At 38.7% G+C, this 23,605-nt stretch overlaps 2 protein-coding genes and 1 long non-coding RNA gene across 6 annotated transcripts; 1 reads left to right on the forward strand and 2 right to left on the reverse strand.

The window, feature by feature from the left end:
- Positions 1–509: 509 nt before the first annotated feature.
- LOC125499837 lies at positions 510–1,564 on the reverse strand. Its single transcript, XR_007276846.1, has 2 exons — positions 1,427–1,564; positions 510–1,303 (listed from the first exon to the last, which is right to left on the reverse strand). It is a non-coding gene; the product is annotated as an uncharacterized LOC125499837 (long non-coding RNA).
- On the forward strand, positions 1,217–3,836 carry LOC105683096. The gene is made up of 2 exons (XM_012395445.3): positions 1,217–3,486; positions 3,567–3,836. The coding sequence occupies exon 1, from the start codon at positions 1,221–1,223 to the stop codon at positions 2,781–2,783; it is 1,563 nt and encodes a 520-aa protein (XP_012250868.2). The 5' UTR covers positions 1,217–1,220; the 3' UTR covers positions 2,784–3,486; positions 3,567–3,836.
- LOC105683097 (free fatty acid receptor 4-like) lies at positions 3,622–23,601 on the reverse strand. Of its 4 annotated transcripts, XM_012395447.3 has the most exons (7): positions 23,454–23,601; positions 9,708–9,867; positions 9,431–9,577; positions 6,367–6,594; positions 5,278–5,460; positions 4,969–5,163; positions 3,622–4,619 (listed from the first exon to the last, which is right to left on the reverse strand). In XM_012395447.3, exons 3-7 carry the CDS (start codon positions 9,533–9,535, stop codon positions 3,993–3,995), a joined length of 1,338 nt encoding a protein of 445 aa, XP_012250870.2. In that variant the 5' UTR covers positions 9,536–9,577; positions 9,708–9,867; positions 23,454–23,601; the 3' UTR covers positions 3,622–3,992. The 4 variants fall into 4 exon arrangements, with proteins under 4 accessions (XP_012250870.2, XP_048505589.1, XP_020706346.2 ...); XM_048649632.1 differs by lacking the exon at positions 23,454–23,601 and adding an exon at positions 22,571–22,683 and having other exon boundaries at positions 9,431–9,867; XM_020850687.2 differs by lacking the exon at positions 23,454–23,601 and adding an exon at positions 22,402–22,518 and having other exon boundaries at positions 9,431–9,867.
- Positions 23,602–23,605: the final 4 nt, after the last annotated feature.

Raw genomic sequence — 23,605 nt, forward strand, 5'->3', positions numbered from 1 at the left:
CTTTAATTTATATCCAAACTAACTACATCGATAAAAATAATCGAGCGGTACGGTTTTTTATAGCTCTATAATCATTGAATGATATATTCTATCTTTTAAGGATAATATATATTGAATTAAATTTTGTTTAAAACATATTTTCAGAAAACTCGAGATTTAAAAATTCTTGATATCATACTAACGATAACTTTTTCAACTCAGTTTTGCACTCGCTTTGATTTGCATTTTTTTTGAACTTCCCTCTGCAAATAGTTGCCTAATCTCTGCCGAAGTGTATGTCAGAATTCGTTGATATTATCGTTGCTGGTCTCCAACGTTGATATTATTGAGTAAATTTCCGGTCGGTAACATTGCCAACAATGGCGAATTCAGACGAGTTCACATCTAAAATTTAGTTAATGTAGAGGACGTTAGTGCGTGAAGCGTAGCGAGAGAACAGCATATTCTAGAAAACAGTTTGATCATCGGTAGTAACCGGTAACTTCGTGACACGGTGTAAAATATATTAATATTTTAATTTATTATTATATTTTAATATTTCACACTGTGCTTCGTGACATAGGCTCTGACAATGAGAGGAGACGTAACTCCGTAATAAATATATCAGTGGTGATAGCGGTAAACACAAGTAACCCCGGTTATGGCCCTCTAGATTTCAGCCACTCGCGGCGCACGTGTTTTTTGGTCGCCGAAATTCCGGCCCAAGTATTATGGCCGACGTATCATGGTGTCGTCTGGTTCGTCTGACAGCTAACGGCGACAATCAGTTCCAATGCACACCATTTTATTCCTGGTTTTTTGGTGCTTGTGTTCTGCGTCTAAAAAATCACTGTGTGTTTTCACTGGGCCACCGATAGTGCAGTGTGGCCGATTAAAAAAATAATCAGTCGCAAGTTATGAAAATGGTTACCTAAATATTGAAAACGTACGAATAAGTCAGGTGTGATTTGTTTTGACATCTAGTTGACATTTTTAAAGAGTTTTTAGAGCCATTTTTGGGCGACCAGAAAACACGTGCGCAGCTAGTGGACAAAGGGGGTACTAGCATTCCGAGTGTAAAGGAGGGCCATAACCAGGCCCATATTCTGCCTGGAGGCAGATTAGAGTTAAGGCTCCTTCTCTCTTCCTTCCTGGTGGACAGTTTACGTGTTTGTTTACAAATAAACAAAACTCGCTTTGAATATCTTACTACGTAGACTTTAGCAAGTTCCGTACTTGAAATGAGCAATAGCAGTGAGCATGACGAATTCTCTCCGAAAAGTTTCGAGGCTCTCGATTTCTACGACGAAAGGTTGCTGTTCACCTGGAATGGCAATAGAACAAGAATATCGTGGTTGGAGAAAGAGGATGAATTAAGATCGCGAATTTTGCTGGCGCCGAGAGATATTAGGAAAATTCAAAGTTTCAGTGGAAGAGTCTTCGTTACCTGCAAACCGTACGGCGTCTATAAATTGTCGAAGGCTTATCAATTCGCGCTTTTGAGTCCGACTGCAATTGGAATCGGAGCACAATTCTACCAAGTTCTTACACTCAAAGATGAGTACATATATTTTGGAGACAAACAGAACAAAGTTTCTAAACTTTTGATAAAATTCGATCAGAAGAAAAGCGATGTTATTCCATGCGTTGTCGGAATGGTCTCTGAAGAAATTGACGATCAGTTACTGGGCGCTTTGCGAGAAGAATCTGACATGGCGCATAACGAATTCTGCGTTCTTACTAACGGATATGAGATATTCAAAATCACGTCAAACGGAGTGAAGATACTTTACAGTTCACCTTATCCCATTATTGATATCGAGAAAGTCAAGAAACGAAAAAAAGTCGCGTGTCTACTGTTCGTAACTAACACAAGTGACGCAATTTTGATGTATCCTAGAAACGGTGATTTAATTTTCGAAAAATTTGAAGTTGATCAGAAACTGGAAACCGTCTGCGCTTGTTGCGACGAAAAATCGGATAAAGTTGTTTGGCTCATTCACTCGGACGGCAAGCGGACTTACAGAAGTCGCAAAGTTTTTGGCGAATATTCCATCGACAGCGTAGAGTTGAAAGAGAAAAATATCCTCTGCATTCGTCATTATGATTCCAAAATTCTAGGCCTAGATTCATCGGGTGAAATCATAGGGATAGACCCGAAAATTGCTGAAAATAGCGATGATTCCGGAGATGAAGATTTCGTTAAATTGAAACCAGAAATGTTGAAAGGAACCAAAGAGATCGTTGAAGCGATTTGCGACAAGGTCAAGGAGCTTCAAAGTTACAACGAAAAATTGCTCAGCGAACAGAATGCTCTCAAGAGAATTAACTTGGTCGCTATCAAACAGAAGATTCCAATCAAGTCAAGAATGGGATGGCGAAAAATCGGGAACCATAATTTCGTCAATTTTGATTTGTCAGCCAGTGTGGCGGAAAATTGCCAACTATCCGTATCTCTGAAATCTGGTGGGCGCAAAATATTCTCGACGAAGCGAGTTACCGGAAATCGAACGAACATCGAACTTCCAATTCCTGATTTTATAATCCTGGAAAACTCGACAATTGATACCGATTTAATCACCTCAGCGAACGAGAGCTTTTGCTGGTGTTTCGTTAAAAATTGCATTAAAAATAACGAAGATGACGAATCTGACGTCAGAACAGACAAATTAAATTGTGACAAAACTAATCTTACTATGGCCGGATTAACGGCTTTGCGCAACTTGAACTCGGAAGAGACGGTAGACATTGAAAAACTAGACGCAATAATGAACGGTGTACGAAAGGCCGTGAACGGCGTTTAAATTTTGATAACTTTTTCATTCTTGAACCATTGCCTGTTCATTTTTCTTTCCCCGTTCTTTGCATTATATGCCGGGGAAATAAAGTCATTGTTTGTAAAACAAGATTTCCATGGCTGTTGGAAAAAATTTCAAAAAATTTTCGACCAACGGATGAATTTGTTCGCAGGGTGTTTAATTTTGAAAAACAGAAAAAATGGCTGGCGCCATCAATCCACGCATTGTCAGAGGTGCTAAATACCGACTATTTATCCCTGTGGAACAATAAAGCTGTGACTGCGTCTAGTCATAACTCTTGTACATTTCTAAACAGTACCGGATCGTGTACAAAATAGTCGAAGATCCTGTTGTTGTAAGTTGCGTGAAAAAACAAAAAAAACGTTCGAATCGCATCATGTAAATCGAAAGTTGTCTTTATACTAAAAATAGTAAATAGGTACATCAAGCAAAAACTATTTCTACGCAAGTAACACGAATACGAAGAATTTTGGTCTGCAGTCAATTATCGAAGATTTATCGAGTTCGTGGCGGTCAACATCACGTCACGATTACAAAGAAACGGGAAGTTTAACTTCTTTCCAGAATTAGAGCTGTCCACAACGATATCACAGCCGCTGCTCATTGTTCCCTCGAAGACAAACGCCAGGATGAGGCTATATAACAAACTAAACGACGCCCGTGTAGTTAATCAACGCCCGTCAGAGCGGTAATAAAACTATTTTTGATCTTATAGCCTCGGAGGTTACAAGTTCAATTTCATCCTATTGCGTTCTTATTTTCTTCTAGGATAAGATAGAGCATTCCTACTACTGCGACATGCCGAAACAGGGAGAACGCACAGTCGGTATAAAATGTATTAATTAATTCCTCACTGATTTTGCATATTTACAAAATTCCTATAATTACGCCATACATTCGACGACGAAAATATTTACCGCTATAGTATTTGGTCACCCGGTATAATGTGTACAATATATCTATATCATACATATATAACTGTTAAGTATACATTTAATACTCGTTGTTATTCATGATAAAAAAATATTAAGTTTAAAAGTCTCAATAAGTGATTTTAAATATAAGTTGAACGTTAAGAGCACTGTCCTTTAAGTCCACAAAAAAACTGAAACCAAACATTGCGTTATCAGCTCATCAAGTTTTGCCATTGGCATGCACTTCGCATCCGACTAGTTCCGAGGAAACTTGCGCTTGCTATAATTTTTCCGAACTCGGTACCTCGATGATGCTTCCGATGCTGCAGCTCGAACTTTTCTTGGGCGGTCTGCACGGACCGGTGCGAAGACTGCTAGGAGTTCTAGGGCCCAGTCTGCCCTGCAGCGCTTCCAGGGAGCGGCCGCCTTTTCTGGCCCCTTGATTTCCGCCGCTCATTTTTTCCCCGCTCCCATTGGGATCCCGGCTTTTTCCACCACCCCACAGTTTCGCGAAACACGCTCGAAAGTTTTCAGAAAATAAACCGTAAAGTAGGGGATTGACGACGGTGTTCAATTGGGCGACCACCAGCGCCCACACGAAGTGGTGGGACTTTAGAAAAAAGTTCGTATCCTCGTTCGGGCGACGACCGTCGATGTAGATTAAAAACATGACGATCGTGATCGGCAGCCACATCATTAACACCGCCACCACGTTAAGAAGCAAAATTCTAACGACTCGGAGGTGCTTGTTCAAGCGGATTTCTTCGTGGTGGGACAAACTACCGGCCCGACCTTGACGACCCGGTATCGACACGGTTGAGAGTTTTCGTCCTGCCCAAGGCATCAATGTACCGACTACCGATAGTTCGGAATCTCGGCGTAAGTTTCCGGCTCCTCCTTCGACGCCCTGAAATTTTCGAAATATCAACACGAAACTCGAGGGATTGGTTACGAACGATTTCGGAAAGAGGATCATTTTACGAAAGGAAAACTATGCTTGGGTAAAAATGCGGCGGAGGGGATCGACGGTACAACCGATTTGCGCGGGGTCGAAGAAATCTTGTTCCGATCGAAAAACGCGTCAAGCTTTTCTCGGGATAACGACGATCGACCGCACCTTACAATTCGTACGTTGTATCGATGAATCGCCCGTGGTCACCAGCGGTGCAAATTAATTTTTGTCTCTTGATACGCAAACTCAAGTTACTCCGTCGTTACTTGGTAAACATTTATTTTGGGGTATATTAACAAATTACCTGCGCGACACAGGGCACAGCCCATCTGCTCCGCGTGTCCAATATCCTCTGAAATATCCGTTGATAATGATAGACCAGAAGCCCCATCGGCAACAGACAGGCGAATACTATTATCGGTATGGTGAAAAATAGAGAAACGTTGACGGTGTCGCTCCTCGGAAATATCAGAGTGCAAATAACGTCGCCGTTTACATTCTGAAAATATAAAAAAACCGTCGTTATTCGCCCCGTATAGAATAATTATAAGCCATCAGTAAATAGTTGGGAAATAAATAATAACAATGGCAACGAAACGTTGAATCTACGAACCTTGGGTCTGAACCAGAAGGCTGCTGGTAAAAATAACGAGGCTCCAATTAACCAGGTTATCAAAGCCGCGGCAAGGACTCTTCGGCCGGTAAGCGCGCTCCTGTAAGGAGCTATGGCTAAGCATCTGTGTCTGTCCATCGATATCAAAGTCAAAGTCCAAAGTAGCACAAAACCGCAGACGAACTGGAACATGACGGTTCAGATTAATATCGTTATAATACGCTCGACGAATATGTGTTATACGTATAACGAAGAGTTCGGATCGTTCAAAGGTCAACCCTTTGACATTGACTATGATGTACAAGGCCTCATGATGCGCGTTATTATACGCCAGCATAGATATCATGGTTCAAGTGAAATTCGTCCCTTTTGGTGAACTATCAAAATACGTGGTCATTTCAAGATCAGAATTATACCAGCTTCGATAGGTTTGACGAAATTCGAGGATTTTCAACTTGGCGTAGATGGTCTGATCACTTGGCGAAAAAATTACGACCTAACAACGACGGAAAAATGATCGTCTCGTCGGCGGAATGAAAGATAAGTGAGTCGATTTACTGCATCTCGACAGAAGTCCTCGTTAGTTTTTGTCGCCCTTTATTATTTCAGGCACCGGAGAAAATCTGTGAAGCCTTTTTGTCAAACGGAAACTACCATTCGCTACGCGGTAAATACGCGAATTGCGAGAATAAAATACCGGACGCGACTCGTCTTATACTGAAAAAGCTGGAGATAGACGTCGCGTGAACCGCGAATCGCTGCCAATTATACATATAGCTAAGCAAACCTGGTACACCTATTCGGTAGTTAGTTGATATTTGATAACAGACAATGTGTATCCTGGTCGTCAATCGTTGGCGTAAAACCGTTAAAACTGTTTTCTTCTGGCTGTTTGGTGGACGTCATGGCTGCGGCTGATCGCCGACGAGCGTCACACGCTCACTGAATACACCTCTTATGCGATTTCGGAAATTTAATCGGGTTCGGCGATACAAATTATGTATATAGTTTATACATATATTTGTTATTTTCGAAACGCGATACCTGCGAGCTATCTAATACGTGATCAAATAGATATTTCATACACACCTGCGAGTAGGGAAGTAGCCTGCAAATGATCTCTCCTAATTTCCACGTTTGCGTGAGTCTCGTGTAAGCAACGGCCGGTACTCCAAGGGCGAACAGAAGATCGGCAGCAGCCAGGTTGACCAGACATAAATTTGTCGGGGTTCGCATCTCTTTGTATCGCAAAATGCACGCTGCAATTCCCAAATTTGCACCAACGGCGATAACGAAAGTCACCGCGAGCACGACCACCTGTAATCGTGCGAAGATTAAAGTCAAACGCGTTACGTTCACAAATTTGGAATTACGATGAAAATAATTTCGTTCGATTTGTGGGAATCAATATCGCCGATGAAAGTAGACCCCGAGTTTGAAAATTTTCGAGTAGTTCACGTTGTACATCGCCTGCCACATTGTCCCGTCGCCGCTTGTAGCGGTCCAACTTTCTCTTCCAAACCTTGTTCGGTCCACTCGTACGTAAGGTTTGATTGCCAAGTCTTTATTTGAAAAGGGTGGGCCGCGTAGCCCTTTGCCCGGTAGAAGATCAGCAGCAGCTCCTTTCGGTCGACCGAAGAGAACTTGGCCGACTATAATTGTGGTATAGATATGGGCCATTCCACGTGAACCGGATCAGTCACCTCTCAGATATTTTTTTAATTTGGCATGTCGATTGTCCATGGGGAGTTGGATTTTTGTGCCAAAGGATTTTTGAATTAGTGCAAATTTCGATTTATTATGAACAATCGAAAAATTGAGAGGCGGTTTCTTTAAAAAATCATAACTTCGTCAAAAATGATGTTAGATTCGATTTTTTTTTTTGAATTTACGCGGATGTGGCTATAGATTTATGGAAAAAATAAATGGTGCCGAAAAAGTTTATTTATCATTTGTTTATTTGACAATGAATTTTTAAATGATTTTTAAAACACTGATGGATAGCACCGAAAAATTAAAAAAAAATTCTGACATATACTTTGAACTATACTACAGCCTGTGAATTAATTTCAGAGATGCGTTCGGCTTTGTTTTCGAGTAAAAAATCATCGAAGTTGGCGGCGCGCATGAATTCGAGCTCGTCGACGCCTATGCGCGTGATGACGCGCGTCGAGCGACAGAGACCCTATCCACTCTCTACGGACGCTACTTGGTGTACGCTCGACCGCGGTATTCACGAGTCGTTTTCGCGATGATCGACACCGTTTAAAAATCTGAAAAAAATTCCATAGCTTCCCCATAACACGGCAAAGCGATAGAGCTAATTCCAGAGATGTATTATTTCTCGTTTTCAAGATATCCGGACGCATTGGGACTCCGCGCTCGCTACTTGGACATATTAAGACACAATAATATCTCGAAAACGAGAAATAACACATCCCTGGAATTTACTCTATGGCTTTGCCGTGTTATGGGGAAGCTATGGAATTTTTTTCAGATTTTTAAACGGTGTCGATCATCGCGAAAATGACTCGTGAATTCCGCCGCCGAGTGTCTACCAAGTAGCGAGCATGGAAAGTCCCAATGCGTCCGGATATCTCGAAAACGAGAAATAACACATCTCTGGAATTTACTCTATGGCTTTGCCGTGTTATGGGGAAGCTATGGGATTTTTTTCAGATTTTTAAACGGTGTCGATCATCGCGAAAATGACTCGTGAATTCCGCCGCCGAGTGTCTACCAAGTAGCGAGCGCGGAGTGCCATATGCGTCTCTATATCTCGAAAACGAGAAATAACACATCCCTGGAATTTACTCTATGGCTTTGCCGTGTTATGGGGAAGCTATGGAATTTTTTTCAGATTTTTAAACGGTGTCGATCATCGCGAAAATGACTCGTGAATACCGCCGCCGAGTGTCTACCAAGTAGCGAGCGCGGAGTGCCATATGCGTCTCTATATCTCGAAAACGAGAAATAACACATCTCTGGAATTTACTCTATGGCTTTGCCGTGTTATGGGGAAGCTATGGGATTTTTTTCAGATTTTTAAACGGTGTCGATCATCGCGAAAATGACTCGTGAATTCCGCCGCCGAGTGTCTACCAAGTAGCGAGCGCGGAGTGCCATATGCGTCTCTATATCTCGAAAACGAGAAATAACACATCCCTGGAATTTACTCTATGGCTTTGCCGTGTTATGGGGAAGCTATGGAATTTTTTTCAGATTTTTAAACGGTGTCGATCATCGCGAAAATGACTCGTGAATACCGCGGTCGAGCGTACACCAAGTAGCGTCCGTACAGAGTAGATAGGGTCTCTGTCGCTCGACGCGCGTCATCACGCGCATAGGCGTCGACGAGCTCGAATTCATGCGCGCCGCCAACTTCGATGATTTTTTACTCGAAAACCAAGCCGAACGCATCTCTGAAATTAATTCACAGGCTGTAGTATAGTTCAAAGTATATGTCAGCATTTTTTTTTAATTTTTCGGTGCTATCCATCAGTGTTTTAAAAATCATTTAAAAATTTATTGTCAAATAAACAAATGATGAATAAACTTTTTTGGCACCATTTATTTTTTTCATAAATCTATAGCCTCATCCGCGTAAATTCAAAAAAAAAAATCGAATCTAACATCATTTTTGACGAAGTTATGATTTTTTAAAGAAACCGCCTCTCAATTTTTCGATTGTTCATAATAAATCGAAATTTGCACTAATTCAAAAATCCTTTGGCACAAAAATCCAACTCCCCATGGACAATCGACATGCCAAATTAAAAAAATATCTGAGAGGTGACTGATCCGGTTCACGTGGAATGGCCCATATACATCTTGAAAATCTTCCATGGTATGTACACATGTATGACACTCGCGAGCGAGCAACGCTTCCAACTCCTTCCGCCAAGTTGAATTCTCCGGACTTCCGGGTGAATTGGTTCTCAAAGTTAAGCCAGGCTTGTTTGATACGTGTAATCGGAAATTCAGGTGTAGTTCGAAATAGAGAATCCTTCAGATGGCTTATCGGAATACCTGCTGTTCTCCTGTTATTCGTCAGCTCTTTTCGTCAAGCTTTTTTTACTAAACCGCTGTGCCGATTAAATTAGAAGACGAAACGTTACAGGAAAGAAACGGACGATGTCCAGATCTTACTCACCTCTACGCCGCACGCTCCATTTCGTTCGCCAAATTGGCTGTAGTAGGTGAAAAAGTACCTCGGCCCCCAATCGGCGTCGTCGCCCCAGACATACGAACAATTCATTTTTTTAATCGTGATAATCGCACCGTCCGAACTTTGCCTGATCTTGAATTTAAAAGTTTTTCAAATCTCTTCGATTAAACATTCCAGCGAATCGTCGCTATTTTACACGATCATTTTTTATTTCCTCTCGCTAGTGAAACTCTGTACTTTTCAAAAAGGAGAATTTTTGTACCGTCGATGTGTAGGCTCTTGGATAATGTCCTCACGAATTTGGATTATTTGTTGTAAAATTTATTCGAAGAGAAAGTTCGACTGCGTCGTTGACTTCGGATTCCATGATTAGGTGGACAACTTTCAGACCCAAAACACGCGTCATATTCTCCTTGGAGTATCTGCAACAAAATCACACGTAATTTTCGTTTATTTTTAAAATTCAGGGTCGAAAACAGAAGAGTATGGTAATAGGATACTAGAGTTACAAATGACGTAAAATAACGAGATGGGATGACGAGAAAAGTCAGCTGCAGACTGGCGTGCGGGAAAAGAGTAATCAGAGAATTTGAAAAAACGCGATAAATTACGTTTTTTGTTGCAGCGGTTATCGTATTTTTTATCATTCGAAGAGAAAGAAAAGAAAAGAGTTCGACGACGTGCAGGAGCCATATGAGATGGTTCTCGGTAAAGTAATGTCGCATATGGAAAAGAAGTATATATCGTCTATAATAACGATAGCAATGGAAAAAAAATGAGGGAAGGGCAGGTCTGTAGTTTTTTCGACAACCAACTGACACCCTGAAATCCGGGAGCTAAGGAAGAAATGTGAAAGAGAGGAAGAAACGCCTTTTAAGTCTATACGAAATGGGAATTGATTTTCTCGTATATATATTGCATGCATGCAGAGACTTTTAACGAAAAAATTGGAAATTCTCAGAATTTCGCAATCTCTCCGTTTTCACATCCATTTTTATCTCGATTTATTGTATTTCTAATTCCGAAACAAAAGTGTAGCTGACGTCATTTTTTCCCTCGCATGTTTAGATTTGCAAAATCCGAATGAACGAAATAAAAAGCGGAAAAAAGAGGGATAATATCAACTAGAAAATGGGCGGGAGAAATAATTCTCGAAAAATTTCTCGTTCCATCGTATGTACATACAGATTGGAAAAATTCGACAGTATTGTCGAATGGACGTTTGGGACGGTGCGATGCATGAAAGTGGACATCTGGCATTTTTTTCCCCGTGATTTTTCCTCGGTGATTTCTAGTTCATTTTATCCTGCGTACCAGAAGAACTACCGGAGACTCGGTCGGGTCGGTGTGGGTTATATATAAACAAAAGTGACCAACGTTTACGATTCGCTTTACGAGATAGCTTTATTAAGTTAGTTTATTACATCAGTACCAGAAAGAGGAATTGCGAACTACGTGCGGTCATATAAAACAGACCAATACGTACGTACATACATGTATACGTACGTACGTACACATATACCTATATGTAAAACGTGGCTAGATGTTCGCTCGAGACTAAACGACTCGATAGATGATGCGAGATAGTTGGTGTGGTTGGACGGAAGTTGAGGCCGTCGGTTATTTCGCACCAGCAAGAAAAGGCGAATCCGTCGGTCAAAATTAGGCTACGCCTGCAAAATCCAATAATCGGGATATCTCTATTTTCTGCTACTTGCATCAAAAGTTAAATTTTTTATTTCTGGCCCCGAAATCTAGAAAAATCAAAGGCGAAGGAACTGAAAAGGGTCTGATCGAAGGTGATTGGTTATTATCGGTGAAGAAAAATTCGGTGTCAAAATTCGATCCCCGCAGCCAAGTAGCCCAGTAGCGACGTGGAAGACGATCAAAAAGATTGTGGCCAGATGGGAAATACGGATAAAAACCAAAACAGGGGTGATTTATCACCCTCAAGATTTATCTACACATCCGTACATATCATTCGAACTTCTACCGAGCCGTTTTCAAATAAACTCAAATTTTTCGTTCGATTATAGGCGAATTCATGCGAAAAACGTTGCAGAAATTTTGCGCTACCGTCCTCTAGACGGACCGCGTTATACGTAGCATTCGTCCTAACAAATTTTTTCTGTAAATTTTACTATATGAAACGGATAACACGATCGGAATTCATAACGAACTATAGGTTTAATCCGAACGTTCACTTGGTGTGATCGTTGCGTTCACGATCATCAACTGAGATTCGAAAATCGTAAACGTTGTATACGAATAATTCAAAATTAGATCGTCCAACGTATTATAAATACGGGGTATGGTATACATATGTCTAGATACGCTTAATGTTATTGCTAAAATGGTTCGAATCTAAATTTAATTAAACGTTTACTGTTAACGACTGATAGAGTAGATGTTGATAAAGTTACTTATAAGTTAGGTTAGGTTTCTTCCTTCATGAGTAATCAAACCGCGCGGACAGCCATTGCAACGTGAATAAGCAAACATGAAATCCAGATCGGTGTTGAGATTTTCTTTGACCGCATCAAATTATCCTCGATCCATACAGGACTTTGACGGACGGAATTGTGTGTCATATTTAAAAATTTCTGTTTAATAATTTCACATATTTTCGATAAGTATAATGTAATAATTGAAAATTTTTTAACATCGATCTGCACGTGCAGACGACCGGGGATTTTTATAAATCGGAATTCAAAATCAGGTAGTCCTTTTCCGCGAAGACTAACGTAAAGAACTATTTTATCGAGCTTCACAACCCTACTCAAGTAACTCGTTAAACTTACTTTTAAGTAGAGTACGTAATTATGTACAGCAAAATACCTCGACCTTTTTGCGGGATTCACATTTTTCAAGTGCAAAAGGTAAAAGTTAAATTACTCTTGCGGACGATCTTTTATACGACTTCAAAGACAGAAGTAAAAGAATAAAATAAAAGAATAAAATAAGTCCGACATTCTAAACCCTGCAATGTTAGACGCCGCTCCATAATGTATCAGTTCGAAATGTACGATAAAGAAGCTCAATCAGTTGATCGTTTGATTGGTTATTTGACGATAGGAAAGGAAAAAAGAGTTGAATAATTTTATACGATTTGGTCCAATTTCAGGTTAATCCCGAAGTCGAGAGAAAACTATTTACCACCCCATCGTCGTGAAATTATAGGTTTACAAATACCACGGCGCATCGCAGACGAAGCTCAGTCACGCCAATCTCTGTCTATCGAAAATGAAAAAAAGGAGAAAAGGAAAAAACAATCATATGAATCCTCACGCTTGAATAATTCTGGTAAAAACATCGAAGGACACGTTTTTATCCTCATCATTCTGCACAATTCTCGGGCAAGTCCTTTTCTCGCATTATCCTTCACATGTACGTATACCTATACGTGTATAGAGCCTATTACCGTCATTGCAATAGACCTCGGCGGAGAATTACAAGACATATTGTTACGCGTCAACGTTTGTCTGTCAGCACAGGGGAATGAATTCGAGCGCGGAAACCTGCAGCAGCAGCAGTAAGGAGGAAATGGAAATCTGCCACATTCCCCCCTCATTATTTTCCACATACATATACTCGAACAATAGTCAGAATTAAATCTGTCACGTGAACAGCGAGACAATGAACCTGCGTGCGGATTGAGATATGGAAAAAAGCACCCTCACGATCCCTTCAACGGGCGGTAATTTGACGTGACTGCAGCATATACGTTGCTATGATGTTCTCGATTTTTTTTACTACTTTTTACCCCCTCGTTCAACAGAAACTTGCAATTTTCTCCTTTTTCACAAAATTTAAGATCGTGCAGAACGTGCAGCGCAAAGTTATATGTTTCGAAAGGCTATTGGTGATAAAACATGACTTTTTGGATATCAAACTGAATTGAAAATAGAAATCGATGATGAGGAGGATATTCCCATTAATATTAAGAGCCCATACTGGGTGTGTCCTTTCTAAAGGTGCCTAGCAACAAGTTTTTGTGTGTGAGATTCAAAAAAAAAATATTGAAGTTTTCTTTGACCCACCCTAATACATATGTATAGGTGACCTACACGCACAAATTTGTCACCGCATGCCTCATTCTCCGTTTTTATTTTTTCATTTTTTTTATTTCCGACAAATGTATATGTCGCCCGATGACAAACCTGAAATTTTTGTTATCAGTAAAACAGACGTATGCACTTTGAGCGCATCATTGCCGCGCGTTATGATCGTTCTGCCAAGAAGAATTATAGCTGTATCACTTATCGCTTTGAGCTACTTCAGGGTCGGCCGTGGAACGGGAACTACGAGCCTTAGAGGCCTTCTTTCTCCTTCGAAGAACAATAGAAAAACAAAAGAAAAAAAGAAAACAAAAAAAACAACCAAAAACCACTTTCGGAAAAAACATACGCCGAGATTACGTGATGTACGAGTGGTGTATCTGTGAGATACACATAACGATGGGCAAGCGTTCAGCACGAAAAATAGCTTAGAAAATTGGCAAAAAACGTCGCGATTTTTTAAAAGAAGTCTTACACCAACGGGTACTGGCTCAGACCGATTGCGGACACTAGGATTCGATGAGAAGATCTTTTATGCTTTTATCAATCCGACCGTAACCTTCTTAGCTATGCATAGTACCCGTAGATTAGGTGTATGATAGTTGAAACTCATATTTCGATTTGTCAAATAAAATCTCGTCTGCAGTTGATCACTATACGGCATATGCATGCGAGTTAATAGCGGCGGGGTGAGCCTGAAGTCCTGAAGGATCTCTGAATCCCGAAACGAATGAATTCTCATCTGTTATTGATTACCTTTTGTAAAAGTCGAGTCCTGTATATCCTCTTACAATTAGTTTAGCGAGTTTGAAAAATCATGCGATTCGTGCATCGGTCTCGGCGCCATTGTATTAATCGTCAACTTTAATTTGGGAAAGTGGAAATGTATATGGGCCATTCCACGTGAACCGGATCAGTCACCTCTCAGATATTTTTTTAATTTGGCATGTCGATTGTCCATGGGGAGTTGGATTTTTGTGCCAAAGGATTTTTGAATTAGTGCAAATTTCGATTTATTATGAACAATCGAAAAATTGAGAGGCGGTTTCTTTAAAAAATCATAACTTCGTCAAAAATGATGTTAGATTCGATTTTTTTTTTTGAATTTACGCGGATGTGGCTATAGATTTATGGAAAAAATAAATGGTGCCGAAAAAGTTTATTTATCATTTGTTTATTTGACAATGAATTTTTAAATGATTTTTAAAACACTGATGGATAGCACCGAAAAATTAAAAAAAAATTCTGACATATACTTTGAACTATACTACAGCCTGTGAATTAATTTCAGAGATGCGTTCGGCTTTGTTTTCGAGTAAAAAATCATCGAAGTTGGCGGCGCGCATGAATTCGAGCTCGTCGACGCCTATGCGCGTGATGACGCGCGTCGAGCGACAGAGACCCTATCCACTCTCTACGGACGCTACTTGGTGTACGCTCGACCGCGGTATTCACGAGTCGTTTTCGCGATGATCGACACCGTTTAAAAATCTGAAAAAAATTCCATAGCTTCCCCATAACACGGCAAAGCGATAGAGCTAATTCCAGAGATGTATTATTTCTCGTTTTCAAGATATCCGGACGCATTGGGACTCCGCGCTCGCTACTTGGACATATTAAGACACAATAATATCTCGAAAACGAGAAATAACACATCCCTGGAATTTACTCTATGGCTTTGCCGTGTTATGGGGAAGCTATGGAATTTTTTTCAGATTTTTAAACGGTGTCGATCATCGCGAAAATGACTCGTGAATTCCGCCGCCGAGTGTCTACCAAGTAGCGAGCATGGAAAGTCCCAATGCGTCCGGATATCTCGAAAACGAGAAATAACACATCTCTGGAATTTACTCTATGGCTTTGCCGTGTTATGGGGAAGCTATGGGATTTTTTTCAGATTTTTAAACGGTGTCGATCATCGCGAAAATGACTCGTGAATTCCGCCGCCGAGTGTCTACCAAGTAGCGAGCGCGGAGTGCCATATGCGTCTCTATATCTCGAAAACGAGAAATAACACATCCCTGGAATTTACTCTATGGCTTTGCCGTGTTATGGGGAAGCTATGGAATTTTTTTCAGATTTTTAAACGGTGTCGATCATCGCGAAAATGACTCGTGAATACCGCCGCCGAGTGTCTACCAAGTAGCGAGCGCGGAGTGCCATATGCGTCTCTATATCTCGAAAACGAGAAATAACACATCTCTGGAATTTACTCTATGGCTTTGCCGTGTTATGGGGAAGCTATGGGATTTTTTTCAGATTTTTAAACGGTGTCGATCATCGCGAAAATGACTCGTGAATTCCGCCGCCGAGTGTCTACCAAGTAGCGAGCGCGGAGTGCCATATGCGTCTCTATATCTCGAAAACGAGAAATAACACATCCCTGGAATTTACTCTATGGCTTTGCCGTGTTATGGGGAAGCTATGGAATTTTTTTCAGATTTTTAAACGGTGTCGATCATCGCGAAAATGACTCGTGAATACCGCGGTCGAGCGTACACCAAGTAGCGTCCGTACAGAGTAGATAGGGTCTCTGTCGCTCGACGCGCGTCATCACGCGCATAGGCGTCGACGAGCTCGAATTCATGCGCGCCGCCAACTTCGATGATTTTTTACTCGAAAACCAAGCCGAACGCATCTCTGAAATTAATTCACAGGCTGTAGTATAGTTCAAAGTATATGTCAGCATTTTTTTTTAATTTTTCGGTGCTATCCATCAGTGTTTTAAAAATCATTTAAAAATTTATTGTCAAATAAACAAATGATGAATAAACTTTTTTGGCACCATTTATTTTTTTCATAAATCTATAGCCTCATCCGCGTAAATTCAAAAAAAAAAATCGAATCTAACATCATTTTTGACGAAGTTATGATTTTTTAAAGAAACCGCCTCTCAATTTTTCGATTGTTCATAATAAATCGAAATTTGCACTAATTCAAAAATCCTTTGGCACAAAAATCCAACTCCCCATGGACAATCGACATGCCAAATTAAAAAAATATCTGAGAGGTGACTGATCCGGTTCACGTGGAATGGCCCATATAGAATATGGAGTCAATTCAGCTGTATCGTGATTTGCTGCAGACTGCACAAATATACCGCGGTCGAGGGGGCGACAGACTCATTGTCAGTTTTCTTCCCCGTTTTTTTCTCGCCGACCACCCGAGTCGTTATACTTATATCACACGTGATACGCTACCCCTTTATCGACTATTATCTTCTGTCTGCAGCGTACATAGATTTTAATTACTTCGACAAACTCGCATCTGAGCTGGAAGGAATTTAACGACGATGACGATGTTTTTCTCGCCATTAGTAATAAAGATCGTTATACACGAACGTGACGACATAGAATTATTACGACGTGGTATATGTACATCGATATACAGGCATATAGTATAGGTATAAATATTTCGAGGTAGCTGTGTATAGGAATTATTGACCATACAGAAGGCGATACGTCATTTTCCTCTGCGGTTTTCTACTTAAAAATTTTTTTCTTCAAAATAGTATCTTATCTGTAGTTAATCAATCAATTTATTATTGTTAATATTCTTTTTACTTAAAAAAAATAAGGTCTTCCGGAATCACGTCATCGTGCTTAATAATATGCTCTTATTTTTTTCTTTCGCCAAGTTGAATTTTATGTTATTATTATTTTCCATCCAACTCCGAGAAAGGACCGTATAAATATCGTGCAGCATGGACGACTCCACCGCAGATGTGGTCGATTGGATAAAATCGTTTAAACGCATCATCGTACAATTTTTATAATATACAGCGAGAACTTTCCGCGTTCAATTTTCTAGTGAAATCCAGAGTAGTATCCATATTTTCCAGATCTTCCATATTGAAAAAAACACATTTCGATCGATCTCGGCTATACTTCGACGGGGGAAAAAATCGTTTGAATAGTAGAATGTAGAATATGAAATTGAAGCAAAATCGGAGAGTAATGCCTCAAGGAAGTTGAACGAATTGAATTTTTGAAGCGTATCAATTTTTACTCGAACTGATTGTGAGTTAATTTCTGTATTTTCGCGATGGCCGACAATCTGAAAAGTACGGGATACGCCCTACTGGCTCTTAGCTCCCGATATACAAATTCATTTAATTGTAAGTCCACGATTGACATCAAATGATATTTTATTAATTACAACGGATCCGCGCGGGCCGGCTGAGTATGTAAAAGCACTTAAAAACCTAACCTTATAACCAGCATCGACTGCACACTTTGCCTTTACAACTGTTGTATATTTTCAAAAATTTCACCTAAGCTTCGTTACGAAATGAAAGAAGAAGTAAAAGAAGTGATGTCTACAAATTCGATCAAAGATCGCGTCTGCTACAGTGCATTGTACCTACCGATTCACGATTACAACTTATAATTGAATTCGCGTACAGCTAATTACGATAATTGCGTTCAATTTATACAAAATATTTACTTTACACGCGTGAGTACGCAATGAAATATTATTCGATTAATATTATTCTAAAAATAGCGGATGGACGGGACAAGTCGTGATACGTGATGGATTCTTTTCCTCGACGTTCTTTTTCCTTTGTTTTCCCTAATTTTTTATCAGCGTGTAGAAAATTTCCGGTGAATTGAACAGACGTGGGGAGCGATGGACAAAAGAAGAAAAAATAAAAACCGTGGCCATAGGCGACTTAACGTATAGATACATAGATACAGCTGTTGAAAAAGCTTATCAAATGTCTATTATACCAAATGCTTTTTATTGACCGACAGGTTAACGAACAGTCAGACGCACGCACAATACGACTCCATCTCCAGATCCGTACGTATGATAAGTTGTTGAATTTACATTTAGTCGGTATCACGTGACTATTGAAGCGTTTTTATTAGACTACACAAAATTCTAAAATACATGTTTGCGATTCCGTGTCTTGGTCTATTGAGAATCAGTTGATATAGATTTCATTTGATCGATACGTAAGTTTTCATTTTTACATCAAAAATGCACACAACTGGGCCAATAATGATAAATTGAAACTCAAAATGGCGGACGCGCGTAAAAAGATTAAACATATACACATGGTCCAATACCATTATGTAACGACAATAGCTCGTGAACAATTCTTGCTTGCATTACATTTCTATTTTCACCGCTAAATCATAATTAATTATCGAAGATAGAAATTTCGAAGATTCGAATGAGACCGGAGATTCCGTTATCTCTTTCTCCCCCTTCCCCACGTCACCCCGTTGAAGTAGGGTACTTCAAATGTTGCTCCAAAATCTATAAATAAAACGTTATTACCTCGATGACAGAATGAAATAACAAAACAGACGAATCCACGCATCGACGATTTGCAGGCGCGGCTAATTTCTTCTTGATACAATATACACGATACACATATGTATACACGTACCGCAGAGGCATTCCATAGGTCAACTCAATTCGGTTGTATAAATATTTCAAAACTCCCGCGAAAACTTTTCATTAGTTTCAAAAAAGGATTATAACATTTTTTAACCAACAAATGAAAAATAAAAATCGAATTTTGTATAGTGTACAGGTAATTACCGTAAATATACTTAACGTTCGATAAAAGAGAAAATCAAAGTAATTATTTTTCAGCTAGAGAAAAAAAAAAAACAATCAGCGGGTGTTGCAGAAGTGGCGTGCACCGCATGCTAGTAAACTTTACATAGCTGATGGAACGAGATTTAATGGAATTGAGGAATAGTTCGGATCTAATTGACGCGAAATGTCGGATACATTTGCCTTTCGTCGTATATGGATATCTGCAGTGGCAATGCGTCGTGTTTATCGCGGTCGGGATGTTGACGCAGAATAACTCTGAACAGACGAAGTCTATAAAAAGAGGTTTCATACGGTGCAGGGAGCGATGTCTATGAATCGAGTCTAATTCTATCCAATTAAAGTATCCGATCGTTATGATGTCTAATAAGCTTTGCGTAGCGGCTAATAAACTCAAAATGATCGTAAAAATGTAATCTGCTGTATACATATATGTACTATAAACGACGAATTAAATAGCCGCAACGCCATAAATCGACGGTATATGATAAACAATTATCGCTAGTGAATGTATTTCATATTCCGCGCTAATTAATTAGACGACAATCATATGATAACCGTAATCTGCCCTAGTCCCTTCTTATCATTGTAGGGCATTCAATGGGATGAATTCTTTGACGGAACTCCACGCTGCGCCGTATTTTTTAATCATATGTATACGCCTTTGCAGAGTTATGAGAAAATAGAGAGAGAAACTAACGTGAATTTTTCATGATCTGCTAAATTTATTTCTTATTTTTTTCTTTGCTATACATGACATCGGATCAGATTGAGATTTCTTTTAAATTAAATCGCTCTGAAACAAATTGCATGTAAATGTTTGGAGATAAAAAAAAAAAAAATTTGTCGTCAAGACGAGGAACAATAACAAGATTCTATAGAAAGTTCCAAATATCATAAGATGGGAAGAATTATATTACATCCATATTATTTATTATTATTATTATTATCAATTTTATTATTGTTGTTGTTGTTATTGTTACTGTTACTGTTACTGTTACTGTTACTGTTACTGTTACTGACACTGACACTGTCACTGTCACTGTCACTGTCACCATTACCATTACGATTACGATTACCATTACCATTATCATTATGATTATCATTACGATTATGATTACGATTACGATTACCATTGTCATTGTCATTGTCATTGTCATTGTCATTGTCATTATTATTATTATTATTATTATTATTATTATTATTATTATTATTATTATTATTATTATTATTATTTCTTATTATGTTGTTCATTTTTCAACGTCCATTTTATAAATCTTCTTCCTCATTCTTTTTTCCTCACTACGTACGTACGTGCGGCCCACGGGTTTAGGAAATATTTGAATATTACGCAAGAATAACGAAATAAATGATAATAAATACATAAAACGATTAAGTGAATCGAAAAACAAAATTATCGACATCGATATCATACCTAACGATGTTGATATTGGAACACAACGCCCGTGAAATTGAACTCTGCTTTGAAGAGGCAATACACTTTATATAAGTCTAAAAATATACCCTGTGTACACTGTGTTTGTCGGTGGTTATAACACCTGCCTGACATGTTTTACACACGCGTAAATATCGGTAGTTTTTTTTTCTTTAAATTTTTCCTGTTTCTTTTCTTTTTTTCTTTCTCTTTTGTTGTGTTTTATTACATGGTATTCGATATAATGAATGCGTGTATATAATTTCCTTTTTTTTTTGATTTTTATTTTTACTATTTATAGGGATCAACAAATTTAGAGTTAACACATTTTTTCTGACGCAGTCTATTAAAATTGAGTTTTTATTCTGTTAGAATTCATTTCTCTAATCTGATTTTTCTATTCGATTGAAATTTAATTGCATTCACTTTAATTTTCATTTATTAATGAAATTCTCGAATATTAAAATTAAAAAGTTATAATCGAATGTGTCTACATGTATATGATGTCATATGTCAGTTCAGGTTTGGTTGAATGATATTTAAAATTTATTTAGGTTGAAATCACCGGTAAAAGGCGGAGGTGAGAGTGACGTTCAGTCGAGTCAAGTTAGACTCTGAACTTGAACTCTTTTTACCCCGTAGAGCTCATATATTACTATACCTGCAGGTATACAAACGCGTGTGGTTGTCGTCGTTGTATTTGTATACACATTGGTACGTAATCACCTCTTGTAATGGATAAATTTATTCTATTTGATCACCTGGAAAGAGATTCTTATACGCATAATTAAGTACTGCGGAAACGCGCCTTACAAATCGGAAAAGAAAAAAAGAAAATCTGCAAAAGTGAGTTTTAAATTTTGATTCGTCTTTCTTTTTTTCTCTTCACCATCGATTTATGTCGTCTCCTTAACGACGAAGTGATAAAATATAAGACAATCGATAACGACAATTTTTAATTACTGTTGAATATTATTATCGTAATTGTATTCTACTTCGACTTTAAAGTGGACACAAAAGGTGGAGGAATGAATAGGAATCATTGGGATGCAGAGTAACAATGAGAATTTAAAGTGACTAACGCGATGAGATAGTTGAAACAATAATTTCAGAGAAGGAGGTCAGAGTCAAAAGTTAAATGATTGTTAACGTTATAATGAGAAAAAAAGTTGACGATGATGTCATAAGTCATCATTTATACACTACAAGTATACTATACCGATACGTTCTTATTGTTTCTCGTGTAATATGTACCACGTAATATTAATTATATGCAAGAATCATGCGAGATAAAATTATACGTAAAGAATTGTCGTAATTATTATAATGTATACCGAGAATTTTTCTATCTCATAAATTAAAAGTCTCAGAAATAAGAAAATCGAAAAAAAAAACAACAAACTGAGCAACGATTGCTGTCTTATACGATGATACGATGGTCGATTTTTTTTTTAAATGGGTAAAACCAAATTGAAAAATTTTTTTCATCGAAACTCCATGCCGTATTCAGATTTCTCTTCGATTCGGTTCAAGCTTACGCGTATGAGTTGATCTGAAAATTATCGCTTTTTTGAAGTGACCGAAGCGACATTCAAAATATAACAATAGCTTTTCAAATTGTTCCATATCTTCGGTGGTTTTTAGTTTTTTAAGTTGAACAATTCTTTCATCGCAGTATACGCGAGAAAGAAAAAATCAAGTCGTCGAATTTCACCATCGGTACCTCTTGAACAATTTCCAAAATAAATAATAAGAAAAGAAAATCAGAGATGCAGATTCCTTTTTTGGTTTAATGATTAATTTTGGGAACAATTCATTCACAGAGACAAAAAAAAGTTGGTACTTACGGCCATCTATTTACATTTTTTTATAGAAAATTAAGAAAAAAATACCTTCAACTTCGTCCATTTTTCAAATGCAGCATATGCGCTATTTTTCAAGTGCTGCAGGTGCTTTAATTTTTCCTTTCAGCGTAGCCACATACATGCGGTACTTATACTATGTTCGTATACATATTATATACATATGTATATGTACAAGGTAAATATAATATGTACGTACATGCACAAACCGTGTACATAAGTGGAGGATGTAAACATTGCGCGATTTGATTTAGGTTCACGCAAAATATCACTAGTCGAATTTACAGCAGCGCCACAGCAGAGGTGGGAGGATCGCATCGACCGGCCACGATCTGTTATCATCCACGGCGTGTTTACCAAAAATATTAGAATCTATCTGTCGATAATATCGTAGAAGACACGACTGATGTTGTTATTTTGATCAGAGAAATGAAACGGTGAATTAAATAGGATAGGATGACCTCCGTCGATGACAGTAAACACTTGCCATTGATGCATTCGAAATGAGTGTTGTAAGAAAAGGACAATAAGCGAGACGCATTAAGGATAGTAATTGGATGCTAACTTCTAACTGCTAACTCCTTCAGACTGCCAACGCGTCTCGTTTATCGTTAAATCGAACGGCTGTGTCAGTTTTGTGAGGTGACAACGCCGTGGATCATAACAGATCGCGGCCGGCCGATGCGAGTCGAGCGGCGCCGGATCACCCGACCTCTGCTGTGGCGCTGCTGTAAATTCGACTAGTGATATTTTGCGTGAACCTAAATCAAATCGCGCAATGTTTACATCCTCCGCTTATGAACACGGTTTGTGTACATACATGAAGTATTTCACGCCGATTATGTTGCGATCCATTTTCGATAAATTGATTGAAAATTCTGTAGGGACCACTAGATTTTTTTATTCATTTGTTTTATAATTTGTTCATTCACTTTTTTCTCGACTTACGATCAAGACGGTGTAGCGGTTTCGTCTAGCTAGCGATAAGTAATATTGCAAAAAACAAAATTGAAAATAAAAAACAAATGCCGCGTACATGGTACCGTGTAACTTTACAAATAATAATAATTAAATATACTTACCAATTTTTTCTTCTCTTTTTTCAAAATTCTTTAGGATAATTCATGTTTTTCAATTTTCCTGGGTACACTATATTTGAAATGTCTCATACGAGCAGTTATGTTAAGAGTCTTCTTAACATTGTTTTTTTTTGTTTAGTCAATTTAATTGTAAA

This window comes from Athalia rosae, chromosome 2 (genome assembly GCF_917208135.1).
Source record: "Athalia rosae chromosome 2, iyAthRosa1.1, whole genome shotgun sequence".
NCBI lineage: Eukaryota > Metazoa > Arthropoda > Insecta > Hymenoptera > Athaliidae > Athalia > Athalia rosae.